The 14,615-nt window shown below is 39.4% G+C and overlaps 1 protein-coding gene across 2 annotated transcripts; it reads left to right on the forward strand.

The window, feature by feature from the left end:
- Positions 1-616: 616 nt before the first annotated feature.
- ints13 (integrator complex subunit 13) lies at positions 617-10,510 on the forward strand. Of its 2 annotated transcripts, none has more exons than XM_041780276.1 (17): positions 617-1,029; positions 1,924-2,157; positions 2,401-2,475; positions 2,670-2,872; positions 4,845-4,925; positions 5,101-5,191; positions 5,341-5,469; positions 6,738-6,822; positions 7,011-7,103; positions 8,426-8,515; positions 8,615-8,793; positions 8,871-9,035; positions 9,130-9,284; positions 9,378-9,608; positions 9,693-9,823; positions 10,035-10,170; positions 10,263-10,510. In XM_041780276.1, exons 2-17 carry the CDS (start codon positions 1,933-1,935, stop codon positions 10,297-10,299), a joined length of 2,106 nt encoding a protein of 701 aa, XP_041636210.1. In that variant the 5' UTR covers positions 617-1,029; positions 1,924-1,932; the 3' UTR covers positions 10,300-10,510. The 2 variants fall into 2 exon arrangements, with proteins under 2 accessions (XP_041636210.1, XP_041636211.1); XM_041780277.1 differs by having other exon boundaries at positions 617-1,018.
- The last annotated feature ends 4,105 nt before the right edge of the window (positions 10,511-14,615 follow it).

Here is a 14,615-nt window from a genome sequence, read left to right on the forward strand (position 1 = left end):
TACATAAAAAAAACACGTTTAAATTGTTTTGTGGACATAAATTGAGTATTAAAAAGTTAACGTATCTCTCTTGTTCAAGAGGTTTATAACTAGCTTTGGCTCACGACGTCATTCCGTTTCTAGTTTACGTACGTTAATGTTTGGAAGGTAAATCTGAAGTAAAATTAACCGTTACACGATATCTACTGTTGGAGACTGTCATGAAAACCCTTACGTATAACTTTTCGTTGTTTCTGTGTCGTCTTCTGTCTTAATATGCGAATCCAACTTTGACTTTGGCTTCGTTGAAATGTACATCCAATATTTACAAAGGTACCTTACCTGTCGCAACAGAACGCATAGCGGGAAAAGTTGCATTGAATCATAAATTTTAGCACACTCAAACATAACAAAATCCCGACTTGAATACAGTTTCTCTAAAATATTGGCCCGTATTTGTGTAAATGGTAGGGTATTGTGTTTTAATAGTTTTGAAAACTATATCGGTGTTTTTATGGAATAATAACGTTACAGGATGCGGACTTGACTTCTACTGATGCTAGGAACTTTTTATCCGGCGACGCATCAACCAGGGGCATAAATCAGTGCAGCACCGCCACTGGTCTATTTCCGCCAATAACAAACCTGCTAGCTGGCGGAGGCGTAGACTGTATTGTTTGCACTTGTTATTTCAAATGTGTGTAAAATGTCAAAGTAATGGTCGTTTTGAAGTAATATGGGCTAAAGCCAACGTGCAACGTGTTGCACAAGTCTCATAGCGGAAATATCGTGTTAATTACCATAGATAACACGAAAACAAATGATTCTGACTAGAGTTAGCTAAAGGGCTAATGCGGCGTTTTGACATGCTCCTTTAGCATGTAGCCATGTTAGCTTGTTAGCAAATCGGGACTGACACAGAGGCTGACCGTGTCACTGGTTTGGTGGTGACACGGTCATTTTCTCTGACTAAAGAAGGCAAACGCAGTTTTCAAACATATCAGATCATTTCCTGACCAAGAAACGTTGGACTGAAAAGGTATTGTCAAGGTGAGTTACCGTTAACATTCACTGACAGACAGGCAGCAGTTAGAAATGCTGAACGTTGAAATTCTGTTTATTAAAGGGGATTGGCATATCCAGTACATCCACGTCAGAAAATGACTATAATACCAAAAGGGATATTGTAATGACTGAAATAAGTTTGTTGATTCATTAAAGTATTTTAAATGTTGTTGTTCCTGTGCTAACTAATTCAAATGGCACTACTGCCACGAAATTTTACTTAAAACTATCCGTACCGCCTGCTTACAGGGTTTGATGTTATTTACATAGATGTATCATTAAATAAGGTTGTTCTTTTTCTTTATTTTATTTATGAAATGAAAATCCGTTTGGTTCTCAAACTTAATGAAGGCTGTCTGTATTTTTATACGCTTGTATCGTACTTTGGTATCCTGTTGAATGCATGTCAGACCTTTATTTTATTGCTGATTAAGCGTCTTTAGTTTCACAGTACAGTTAAGGATGCACAATATTATGTACGCAGATTGGCAGATGTGAACATTTCTGCTGATATTTACAGCCAATATAGATATGGTCACAGTAGATAAGTTGATGAAATATAATATAACTTTCGACAAAAATATAATGTTGTGCATCCCTAAGTGTAAGCAAAATTGTCTCTTTGTGACAAGATAGAAAACTGAAACCTATTGGTTATTTATTTTTAAACCTGAAGGGTCAATATTTTTGCAAAGTCTGATGTAAGTAATTATACACTTGACAGGACACAAGGCAGTAATGATTAAATCTAGATTTTCACTTATCAAAACAGAAGTTTTTAAATAGAATCAGGCATGGTAATCTGTGTAGCAAATGAACTTATGATGAAAGACACATTATCTAGGGTTTTTACCTTTGTGTATTTTTCCACCTTTTCAGATCTGCAAAATGAAGATGTTCTCAGTGGCTCACAAGACTGTCTTTGTGGTGGACCACTGCCCCTACATGGCAGAGTCAAGTCGTCAGCAGGTGGAGTGTGACGTGCTTACAAAGAGTCGGGCACATGGGGTCATTCCCTTGGCTCCTGTGTCCAAGTCCTTGTGGACGTGTGCTGTGGAGTGCTCCATGGAGTACTGCCGGATTCTCTACGATATTTATCCAAAGGACAAACTTGTGAGCTGCCTTTTATTTGTTTGTGCCCCGATAGAATTGCTACTGTTTACCAACAGTTGGTTTGACCTCAGGTGTTGAACTACAGGAGAGCACAATCATACTATGGAGAGCAGTTTAGTTTTCAAAGAGGGGAATATAAGATAGCAAAATGTGCACAGACCATTTGATTTATTCCAATTTTAAGAACATCAATGACATCAACACTACCATTAACATTTTGCACCTTTTCCTTTTCTTCAACAGGTTAATTACATTGTTAGTGACTCAGAGTTCCACATCTTGAATAGCTGGAGACGAGAAGATCAGAGCACTCATGAGGTACTCCAGTGCATGTAAAAACAGTCAGTATAACATCAAAATGAGAGTGATTTTAAGTGTGAGATCAGCATTTCCCGCCACATGTTGGATAAGTGCAACATTTACATTAAATACTATATCCCACAGTGTTAAAAAGGTTTCCTCAGAATTGGACCTGTAATACAGTTCTGTATTTTCTCCTCCTCTCTGAGCAGCTCATGTCAGCCTTGGCAGCTGTTGGGCCACCTAACCCACGTGAGGACCCCGAGTGTTGCAGCATCCTTCATGGGCTCGTCTCAGCGGTTGAGTCTTTGTGCAAGATCACAGAGCTGCAGCATGAGAAGCGCATCGCTCTGATGGACACAGCAGAGAGAGTTGCGAACAGGGGGCGTATTATCTGCCTCACCAATGCTAAAAGGTACACAGAGTGTTATCAGTATAACAGAGAATCAGCCACACTTAATACTATACTACTAAATTATACTATAGACTTAATAAAAGGATACATTTCAATAGTAAAACTTCTTGAAATGTAACCATAAAGCAGAATTAAAATGTTTTATTTTACAAATATAATATTATTAAAAGGACTGCATTAGCCTCATGTTGTCCTTTCACAACTCTATAATTATACATTTGAATCTTATGAAAATAAAATACCTCTGTTACTCAGTAGCATTAGAAGATAAGGCTTTGAAGTGGAATCTTAGGCAATGAAATGTTTTTTTAAATTGCTGAAATTGCAGGAAAACAATAAACCAATGTCTAGATTTACAAATGACACTCAATGCAGCATGCACTTTCTTACTGCTGAGATAGCCTGGGGTAAAGCGTATGACTTTGACTTTTAGGATTGGTGGCTTGGCCAGCCTAATCAAAAGAAAGATAATGTTTGCAAGATTTTTTTGGTATATTCTTTAAAAGTAGATTTACTTTCTAAAATTTACCTGTGTTCAAGTGGGACAGTGACATGTGCTTGCCTAACTGTCTTGCCCTCACCGATGAGGCAAGCTCATTTAGTCAGCAATGTGCAGCGGTCTCTCTCAGTCATTCTCAGTCAAGCTAAATCATCCATTGACAATATCTTCTGTCTGCTATTAATATAAAGCATTAATAATCAACCCAGTCACTAAAAAGAGGGTATTTTTTAAACAGAATTTAAATATTAGTGTTTTGTAACTAGATTTACTGGTCTGCATCAGTGTTTGTGGGTTGTGGCCCTCTGGTGAGCCCCAGAGGTGCTATACCATAAACAGTCTTTTCAAAATCAAAACTTTATCTTAAAAGTCACAAAATACTTGATTACACACATTAAACTTTTTTTCCCTTGTTTTGTTTGACGTGAGACCGGTGTCTTGCTCTCATTGGTGACAATCTGTAAGACAATCTACTGCCTTCTGATTAGAAGACTTGATCAATGGAGAGATTCACGTTACTAGGAAAGAATTTGTGGAGTCACAAAATGCATATGAAGAGAGAAGAAAAAATAAATAATGACTCATTAAATACACTTAGTGACTCCACAAATGCTTACAGTAACATTAATGTCTCTGAAAATCAAGCATTTGCATTGAAATTCTCTGTTTACAATGTGAAAATATGGAGGTCAAGAGTTTGAGTCTAACGTTATGGTTGTAAGGCAGTTTTGGCTGAATATTTTGAGCTTTAAAACTGCTGTGGCATGCTTAAGTTTGGGAAAAGCTGGTCAACACCATTTCTAGCCTACTGTGTTTACAATAGCATACTTTACTCACATATGTCAACTAGAAGAGTACTCAGAGAGCATAGACCTCCGCCATTAGCCCTATCTCCCAATAGTACAGGATCCTTTGAAAAATTCCTGGATCCAGACAGTAATCCGGATCACTCCCAAAATCTAATCAGTTCTTCCGTATGCCATTTCTGACATTTCCTGAAAATGTCATCAAAATCCATCCATAACTTTTTGAGTTATGTTGCTAACAAACTAACAAACAAACCCTGCCGATCACATAACCTCCTTGGCAGAGGTAATTAAAATATTAAAAGTCAGCAGGTGAATGAAAGCTGTCTCGATACCATAAATGTGTTAGAGAAACATCTGTGAAAAAAAAAAACATTTGAATATTGTATAAGAAACAGAGACTGCCATGATTTCTTTATGTAGGTGGCTAATGCAAAATTATTAACATGACACTGCATCAGAGGCACCTTTCATTCATGCCTCTCATTTGTAGACGCCATGGGGGAGGTAAGGAAAACACTGGAAAATTGGAATATGTTTTTATTTTAATCCATCAGTACTTCCTTAGTCTTTACTGATAATCATTGAAAAAATGACATTTATAACAGGTATAAAAAATTGACATTTTTTAACATTGTGCTAATGCTGTTCTCTTTTTGTTACACAGTGATACTCATGTGCGCATGTTAGAAGATTGCATCCAGGAGACGATATTAGAACAAAATAAGCTGGCAGCAGGCTCAGACAGGTCAGTGTCATGATGTACTAACTAAATGTACTAAATGCACTTACTAACAAGTTAAAATAATTTAAATATGGCTGAAAATGCTGAAACTATTTTTTTCAGCAATTCTAAACTTGAGGAAAGCAAATAATTCAGTGGCATTGTTTCTCATTTTGACATCACTGTTGTATATTTTCAGGCTGATGGCCATCCAGCAGTGTGAACTGGTACTTGTTCACATTTACCCCCAGGGGGAAGACACGCTGGTGTCTGACAGACCCAAGAAAGAGGTGGGTGCTTTAAAAAAAAAAAAAAAAAAGTACGAAAATCACACTTTTTGTTAATGACACTGGAAGAACGTCTTATTGCAGGATAAGCTAGATGCTGTATTTAGCACTTGTCCCCCAGGTTGTTCCTTACTGTATTTTTGTTTCCTCAGATCTCCCCTCTGCTTACCAGCGAAGTCCACAGTGTCCGTGCAGGGCGACACCTGGCCACCAAACTCAACATTCTGGTCCAGCAGCACTTTGACTTAGCCTCCACCACTATAACAAACATCCCTATGAAGGTAAGAGGACTCTTACCCTTCCTCTGAACTTGCACATACGTCGTCGAAAATTAAAAATCGCAAACCATTTTTCTTTGCTAGCACACAGATGTAGTCATGCTGGCATGCTCTCACTTTTGCCCTATTTTTGTATTTTCTTTTTATTTTCTCTCACAGCCTTCATCCTTTGCTTAATCTTTATGTAAAAGCCTTTATCACTTTTGATTTTCTTACATTACCACCTTTTTTAGTTATTTATGTCATCTGCATGTTGATATGACTGTGAATCTGCTGCTGGTTTCATGCTGTATTTTCTGTTTTGCTAGCCCACATTAAATGTTTGCGACCAGGTTAGTACTCTTATCACACACACATCAAAGTGAGGAAGGCTCAGACTTTACATCACATAGTGTGTACTTTATGTGTTTTGAGCTCTGCTGTTGCAACAGGCTTACACTGTTCTTCATTCATTTTTAATGTGACAGTTAGTCCACTGATTTTCTGATGAGGCTCAAGAGAAGGACGGGCAACTCTAGTCTCATGTTACAAACCTAAAATCAGCATTCATACTAAATTTATATCCTAACTACATTCAACTGAACATTAATTTGATATTCCTTTGTTGTATTTCTACGACAATTTTTGACGATTAAGTTTATGTTAAAAAATTCTAACAACTGTTTTTAAAATTGAAACATTTGTGACCAGTGTTGCCTCTTCTGAGTTATTTAATGCTCCAGTGTCTGTCAGGTGTTAAAAGTTGTCCGATCTTTCCCTGGTCTCTGTTTTTCCCCATCAGGTCCCACTCATTTCCCCTTTTTAGAGTTTTGTTGTGACCCATTGTGCTGTCTGGATATCTAGTTTTTGAAACATAACCTTAAATGCCACCTTTAGTCACCTCAAAATTACGTCTTTCCCCAAGTGTAGAAAGCCTGTGATCAAAGAGTTGATCTTAGATGAGCAATTTCCAGGTTTCAGTTTTTATTCTGGCATAAATGATTTGTTTTATCGCTGATTTGTCACACAAAGGAAGTGACATTTTTCATGCATTTTAAGGAAATTCAGACCAAAGAATTGGGCTCTAATTTGAAAACAAATTATTTTCTTGAGTCACCCAGAGAGCAGATCTGTTTTTTTTTTCTTTTTTTTAACTTTCTTCATTGTCATTTACCCTTTGGAACATGAAATCAGCAGTGTTAAAGTGTGTTTGTGTCTGTATGTGAGTCCAGACATTTTAAGACCTGGCTTCACACTGACCTGAATTTGTCACTGTTTGTACGGATGATTAGGAAGAGCAGCACGCTAACACATCAGCAAACTACGACGTTGAGCTCCTGCATCACCGAGACGCACACTTGGAGTTCTTTAAAAGTGGTGGGTGCACGCTTTTGTCTGAAAAGTTTTCAAAAAGAAAAGCAAAATTATTCTCAAAGAAGTGAAAAAATGTAAAAAACAATTTGAGGAAATCTGCAAGTTTTCATTGACTGTATTGATAAGTCTGTGTGTGGAAATATTTTAAATCGGTCATTCGTCTGATAATTCTGTTTGTTTGTCTTGTGCAGGAGACTTGCACATGGCCGGCACTAGCACTCGAGAAAATGGACTAAAAGAGACGATAACGCTGAAATGGTGCACTCCAAGAACCAACAGCATAGGTGGGCAAAGTCAGCTGGAAAAATGCTCAGTTATTTTCCATCTCATTACATTACATCCTTAAAGATATTTTAATGTACACATTTCTTGTAAATATTTAAAGACAATAGCCCAGCTAGCTTATAAAGTCTTGTATGATTAAAATCAATATTTACAGCACAATCTTATTTATCAAAATTAAGGATCCACTTTGATTTATGCCTGAAATACTTAGTGTTTATGTTGAATCAGTGACATATTCCCTCTCGAGCAGTGGCTCTCATTTTTATTTTCCTAAGGGCTCCTGTCATTCATCCCTAAAAAAATGCTAAGCAGCACCTTCCAGGACCCACTTGGAAAAATTAAACTTCCATTTTGTTTTCACTGACAAAATCCCAACATAACTGGCCTACATACACTTGTCCCTGCTAAGGGATCCATGCATAAACTATCCACTGTTACAACAGTGTATAAGGGCCACTCTGGGGAAAAAAAAAAAACAAAAAGAAAAGAAAAAGACATTTCCAGGTAAAAAAAAAAGTCTAGATTTACATGGAAAAAACATGATTTTTTTTAAACTTTAAAATCATAAATTTATGTAAATTAAAATTTTGAATTTGAAAGATTATAAAGTCAAAAATAGCTGATTGTGTTGAAGAACATCAGACCAGATTAAATTATTTTCATTGAACAAGCCATGCAGTTGAGAGCCTGATCATGGTTTGCTGTAAATTTAGACTTTAAAAATATGACATTTGAGTTTAGGGTATCAACAGGGTATCATTTTTTAAAATAAGGACATTTCTATTTATTTTTTGTAAATTTACAACTTTTTCAAATCAGAAATTCTGAGGTTTTTTTTATTTAACTATATTACTGCAATCTTAAAAAAATGGATTTTTTTAATAAAAACAAATTAACTAAAAAAAAAGGAAGAGATCCTCTTTCACTTTATCTTTTAGGGTGGCCCTAATACAGCGTTGTCATAATGTCTCTAATTGTGATTTAAAAAATGTATGTATATTTGCACGTCACGTTTTGACAACATCAGAGCAGACTGGACCCTGTGCCCCCCTTGAGATCTTTGCAGGGTGCCTGGACTCCAAGTTGCGAACCACTACTCTAGTCTTGTTATGCTTTTGAGAAAGTGCTCAACAATGTTCTTCTGATCTGTTACATTATTGACAGTGTTTTAAACTAAAACATAAACTATAAAAGTTTAGCACGACTTATACAAAAGAATGGCATCCATTCCTAACACAGAGAAACTGTCAGATGCTGCATTTAGTTTTAAATTTTGCCAAAGAAGTAGTTGTATTTATTTTAGATTTTTCTCCCATCACAGAACTGCATTACTGCACTGGAGCCTATCGCATCTCCCCCACAGACGTGAACAGTCGTCCCTCGTCATGTTTGACAAACTTTCTCCTCAACGGTAAGCTGGATCAATCCTTTTTTCTACCTGATCTATCCTGTCCTCAAATTGATCTACAAACTCCTGGAGTGAACCACTTCTCTTCCTGATTCACCACAGGTCGCTCTGTGCTCCTGGAGCAGCCGAGGAAGTCTGGCTCCAAAGTCATCAGCCACATGCTGAGCAGCCACGGAGGCGAGATCTTTCTGCATGTGTTAAACAGCAACCGCTCCACCCTGGAGGACCCGCCCTCAATCAGCGAGGGCTGCGGAGGACGAGTGACAGATTACCGCATCACTGTGAGTTCAGCTTGCAGCAGCTGGGTGACGTTATATGTGAAAAGTCCACAAATAATAACTGTTTATTTCTGTTTCAGGACTTTGGTGAATTCATGAGGGAGAACAGGCTCGCTCCAGTGTCAGAGTCTTCCCATGATCCCTCTGGGAAACTGCCAGCTGAGAGGGCTAAAGCTCAGCTGGAGCGCCATACTCGATACTGGCCTATGATTATCTCCCAGACCACCATCTTTAACATGCAGGCAGTGAGCATCAATGAGAAATGCTTAAGTTATTCCTGAGAGTTTCTTTTTTTCTTGCTTCAGCCACTGAGTTGCTGTATTTGTTTTCCTCCACTAGGTGGTGCCTTTAGCTAACCTGATAGTGAAGGAGACTCTGTCTGAGGAAGATGTTCTGACCTGCCAGAAAACGGTGTACAACCTGGTAGACATGGAAAGGAAGAATGACCCTCTTCCTATTTCCACTGTGGGATCAAGGGGCAAAGGACCTAAGAGGTATTTATGTATCAAACAAAATTAATTCTTATGAGATCAACCATTTTAAATTCAGCATAATTACTAAGGTGTTTGCTTTGCTTTCCTCTCCAGAGATGAACAGTATCGCATCATGTGGAACGAGCTGGAAACATTGGTCAAAGCTCACGCTGGAGCCACAGACAGACACCAGCGGGTACTGGACTGCATCATCGCCTGCCGCAGCAAACCTCCTGAGGAGGAAGAGAGGAAGAAAAGAGGCAGGAAGAGGGAGGAGAGGGAGGACAAGACAGAGAAAAATGGCAGCAAGGACACAGAGGACAAAAGCTGGCAGGACTCTGAGAGGTGAGTATTGACTTTCAAAGGTAGCTCGATATTGAGGTTCCTAAACTTTCTTAAGGTACAACCTCTTTTTGTTTTTAAATGAAGGCTAAAGGGTTTGCTGGATAAAGATGATCAAGAAGCTGAGGTGATCAAGGATTCTCCAGATTCTCCAGAGCCGCTCATTAAGAAGCCCCGCCTGACCACAGATGACATTCAGCCTCCAGAGAGAGCAAAAGGTACAGACAGTTTTTCTACTAGAAATACCCCCCACCCTCAACCCTGACTCCCCAGAAAAAAAAAACTAATGACTGTGATGAATTATTTTCATTTTTGTGTGCATGTGAGTAAGTCTGGACTTCCATAGCCTGTTTATGCCTGTATCTGAAGACACAGGGATCATACTGGACATCTGTTTTTACTTGTGGCGTTGCCTCATTGTCACTGCAGGTCCTGTGTCGCTCCTCACCATGTGGACCAATCGCATCACCACGGCCAATTCCAGGAAGCACCAAGAGTTTGTCGGAAGAGTGAGCTCCATCAACAACAAGTTTGAGCTGTACCAGCAGCTCAAAGAGGAGAACGGGTGTGTTGCTGTAATATATAACAATTATCTGTCAGTTACTATTCCCACCTGATCTAATTTTTGCATTCATCTTGATTTTTACTCTTTTTCAGGATGGAAGTTCATGAAAATGGAAAAGCAACCAGATGATGTTTCTGTGATTTGGTTTTCCCGCTGCCAAGGATGAGATTGTGGACCACAGTAGTGTTTTTTCAGACTTGAGCGTCAAAGACATCAAATCAGTGAACTGTAAAGATGAATTTATAATTTTTTAACCCCTCATTTTGTAGATACGCTGTTACATATTGTGTAACAATAATAGCTGTCAATAAACAAATTTGTTGTTGGCTTTTGCATAAAGCACATTGAATACTGAAGTGATTATTTTAATCTTATTTGCCCATCGAGCTTACTGTTCAATCTGGATTATGGAACTGAAGAAAGTACAATCCATTAAATTGACATTATCCATTACGTTACTATCCTCTGTGGTTTGTCATTGCAGAAATTAAGGCTTAGCTAGCGATACTGATGCTCTGCTCCGTCAAAAGGAGTCAATGGGGAGACTGATTTTGGAGGTCAAAGTCACTCATGGTCAGCCCTCACTTATAACATTTCTACAAATCACACTGCCATTGAAAACACCCCAACCCTTCCTCTTGACCCATCACTACCTCACAGAGGCATTCACCTGTGAGGTGGTAGTTCTACTTTCTCTATGTACTCATGTTTCCATATCTCATGCCTTTAAGACTAGTTGTATATTTTCTCAGACACTCAAACATTGCACTTCAAGAAAGTAGTTTCATTGTTGATTTGTTTCCCACACATAGATCAGGTCAAGGGTAACTATTCTGCCATATTAAGTAACTTAGACCATCCATCAATGTTCTCCCGCTTATCTGGGACCAGGTTGTAGTGGTAGCAGGTTGAGTAAGTCAACCCAGACATCCCTCTCCACAGTGACACTTTCCAGCTTCATGGCCATAGGTGAGGGTTGGGAAGTAGATCGACCGGTAAATCGAAAGCTTTGCCTTTTGGCTCAGCCCCCTCTTCCCCACCAAGACCCTGAGATACTGGAACTCCTTCACCTGAGGCAGAGACTCCCTCCCCACCAGGAGGGAACAATCCACCATTATTCTTGAGTTTTAATTGTTCATTTCTTTTCCATCAAACACTTTCTAATAAAGATATGACAATGACAGGACAAGAAAATATTGACCTACCCGTATTGTACGTTCTTACGTTACTTGCTACTGACCTGCCAGATTGGATGAAGAAGTTCTCTCCACTGGTGTCGTCCTGGGTTCATGTCATATCTCTGACAGAACACAACAACTGTGCCCAAGACAACATCAGTCTGGCTCTGGTCATTGGGAATCAAACTTTTGGTCCAGTTAAGAGTCCTAGGTGCTCTCTTGCCCTTGTTTCATGAAGGTTCACTCTTTTCACCCCTAATTTCACCCCAGCATGATGATGCCACCACCACATCTTACTGTTTTAATAAGTATCATTTGCTTCCTTTCATTAGACTGGAGAAACAAGTCAACAGATCCCTGGACAAAAGAATCTTCTCCTTTGACCTCCTCTTTCCTTGTGCTCTTTTGGATTTGCATTGAAAACGGGAAAATCTTGTTTCCTTAAATCAGTTGAAGTCACCACGAGGGTAAGCCAATCAAGGCGTAGAAACATCAAAAGACGATCAAGGGGAATGGGAGGAACATGAGTCACATTTTATTCCTTAGCAAAGGGAAACTTGTCCATGAAGAGATCACCTTCTTCATTTTAAGAGAAATGCTGTTGCTTCTTCATCTTACATTGAAAAAAGGCTGACCCTCATCTAGCAGTCATGAATCTCAATCACATATTCATCTGTTGAACTGGAATATTAAGACTTTTGTTTACCAATCACAAATGGGTCCTTTTTCTTTATCTTCCTCTTAACTTGAGAAGTCATACCTTGAAGGACAAAGCTTTAGTTCCTTGTCTGGACTTTTTCTCTCTTGCTCCCAGTTAGATGGGAGTTGTCCCACATCATCTTCTGAGAAGTTAATCCACAGTTTCAGAGGTGGAGGAGGTAGCTCAGGTTGGAATATTGGAGGCCTCCTTGGTTTTATGGCACTCTGGTCTATGCTTTGAAACTCTAAGACTCTGCCTGCAGGCCAAATGGCGAACGATCTTGACCTTCGGCTACCTTTGCAAAAATAGAGAATGATAGCAATGAGGAGGATGGTAAGGATTAGTAGGCAGACAACAAGGAGGGCTGTTAACATGGCAGCCATCCATTTATAGTGGTCTCTTTGATTGGAGGTGACTGGAGATGGAAGGCTGCAGGTGCTAGGGGTGGAATTTTGGGAAATGCCGGTGCCTAAATTTGGCTTTAAGGTAGGATGAAAAGCAGGTGTAGATCCATCAAGTATGGAAGTTGTAGTCATTGAGAAACATTGCTGGCTCACAGGTCCAACTTTACTGATTGGGAACTCTGGGTGCATTGCCTCTCTAAATGCAGGGTTTACTGATCCATCTCTAGACCTCATTCCCATCCATATGCTTCGTATCTGATCAACATCACATTGTCCAGCATTGCACAAGCTGTGGTTGTACCAGGACACAACGGTGGACCCAGGCCTCACAGAATCAATAACAAGATGGTCGCTGGAGCTGTTGAAGAAGCGGGACAGTTTTCTGAGCAGAAGTTCTACCCTGTGGCGCTGGCGGAGGATGGAGTGAAGACTGCGTTGGATGATCAGAGTGTAAACATGACAAGGGACGACAATGCTGCGATGCAGATCTACAGTCAGAGGCAGCCGTACGCTCAGTCCGCCTTTATCTTGAGCGACAAGGAGGAAATCCAGAGGAGCAAACTGCAGGTCTACCTCCAGAGGGATGCCATGAAGCTCAAGGCCGTTCAGCATCAACCAGGTACCGATGCTATCAGGAGGACCATCAATCAACTCAGTTTCCAGGGAAAGGGTGTCTGCATGGCCGTCGTCTTGGTCTAAGAAGGTCCTCACAGGGATTAGAAAGTGGAAGGGGAAGCCAACGGTCGCCACCAAGACTGGAAGAGGTTGTAACACTTTTGGTGGGATAGTGAAAGAGGTTGAAACAAACAAAATGAACAGTCGAATGTTATTTTTAATAGACAAGTCTGCAGCCAAAAACGTGCTTATTTTGATGATTAACCCCTGTGTATTTGCCTTTAAATAATGGATTATTAAGGTGTCCATTGACATTTTGAATACTTGTTGCATGGTCCAGACGTATTACGATGCATCCATTCTTTCCATAAATACACATGGATTTAAAATACTGATTTAAATATGTAGTTGTAGTTACTTTGAAGACATCCGTTTTTATGTTTCTAGTTAGGAGAATGTTCATTATATGAATGTGTTACATTCACAGTTTTTGACCTTCTAAATTTCTTAATTTAAAACTGAACCAGCTTATTTAACATTACCAAACAGAATTTTATTATCAGCACTGAGCACCCAGAGTGTAAGACACAGACAAACAAATGTGAAACATTTGTCAACCACAGGTTTCCCCCAAACTTAAACTGACTGACAGTTTATGGTGGTGTAATGCAGCAAAAAAATGTAAAAACACATGAGGAATGCAGTTGCAGACAGACACCTGCAAGGCAAGAAGGTCGATATGCCCATAAATCACAAATGTTTAACATTCTTAAAGACAGTGAAGTGATGTTTTCATGAGTCAAGCCAACATGCTTTCCTAAAGAGTTGTTTTGCCTCAACCAGAAGATGGTCTTTAGATGTTGTTCTGTTTTTTTTTTTTTTTTGTGACCTCCTGGATGAGTTGTTGATGTGCTCTAGGAAAAACCGTGGTAGGCCAATCACTCTATTCACTAGTGTTACAAGTTTTCTCCATTTGTGGAGAATGGCTCTCAATAGGGTTTGCTTAAAGCGGGCATATGATGCAAAAATCACTTTTTCAGGCTTTTGTAACAAAAGTATGTGCCCCTGGCCTGTCTTTATCCACCTTTCAAAAAATGTGTGCTGAAACAAGCTGTTCTCAGATTTCCCCTCATGATGTCATGTGGGGAGTAAGCCCCGCCCCCAGGTTCAGTTGGCCCTCCCTGCTTGGAAGAAAGTTCTGCCCTCTTTGCTGAAAGGACACCAGAAGAGCCACACCCATTGAGCAACATCCATTTCCTGAGAGGGGCGGAGTCAGACAGCTCATTAACATTTAAAGCCACAGACACAGAAACAGTTCGTTCTGAGCAGGATTGACACAGAGGGTTTTTATATCTATACTGGAGTATTTCTGGAGTATTTTTGGACCGCTTTAAGTTTCACCACCTTAGGAATGGCTTTGTAACCCTTTTCAAACTAATGGATAGCAATGAGTTTGTTTCTCATCTGTTCTTGAATGTCTTTGGCTCGTGGCATGGCTTAGTGCTTTTGAAATCTTGTAGTCTACTTCACTTTTTCAAACAAGTTCTA

The sequence above is a fragment of the Cheilinus undulatus genome, linkage group 23 (assembly GCF_018320785.1).
Source record: "Cheilinus undulatus linkage group 23, ASM1832078v1, whole genome shotgun sequence".
Lineage (NCBI taxonomy): Eukaryota > Metazoa > Chordata > Actinopteri > Labriformes > Labridae > Cheilinus > Cheilinus undulatus.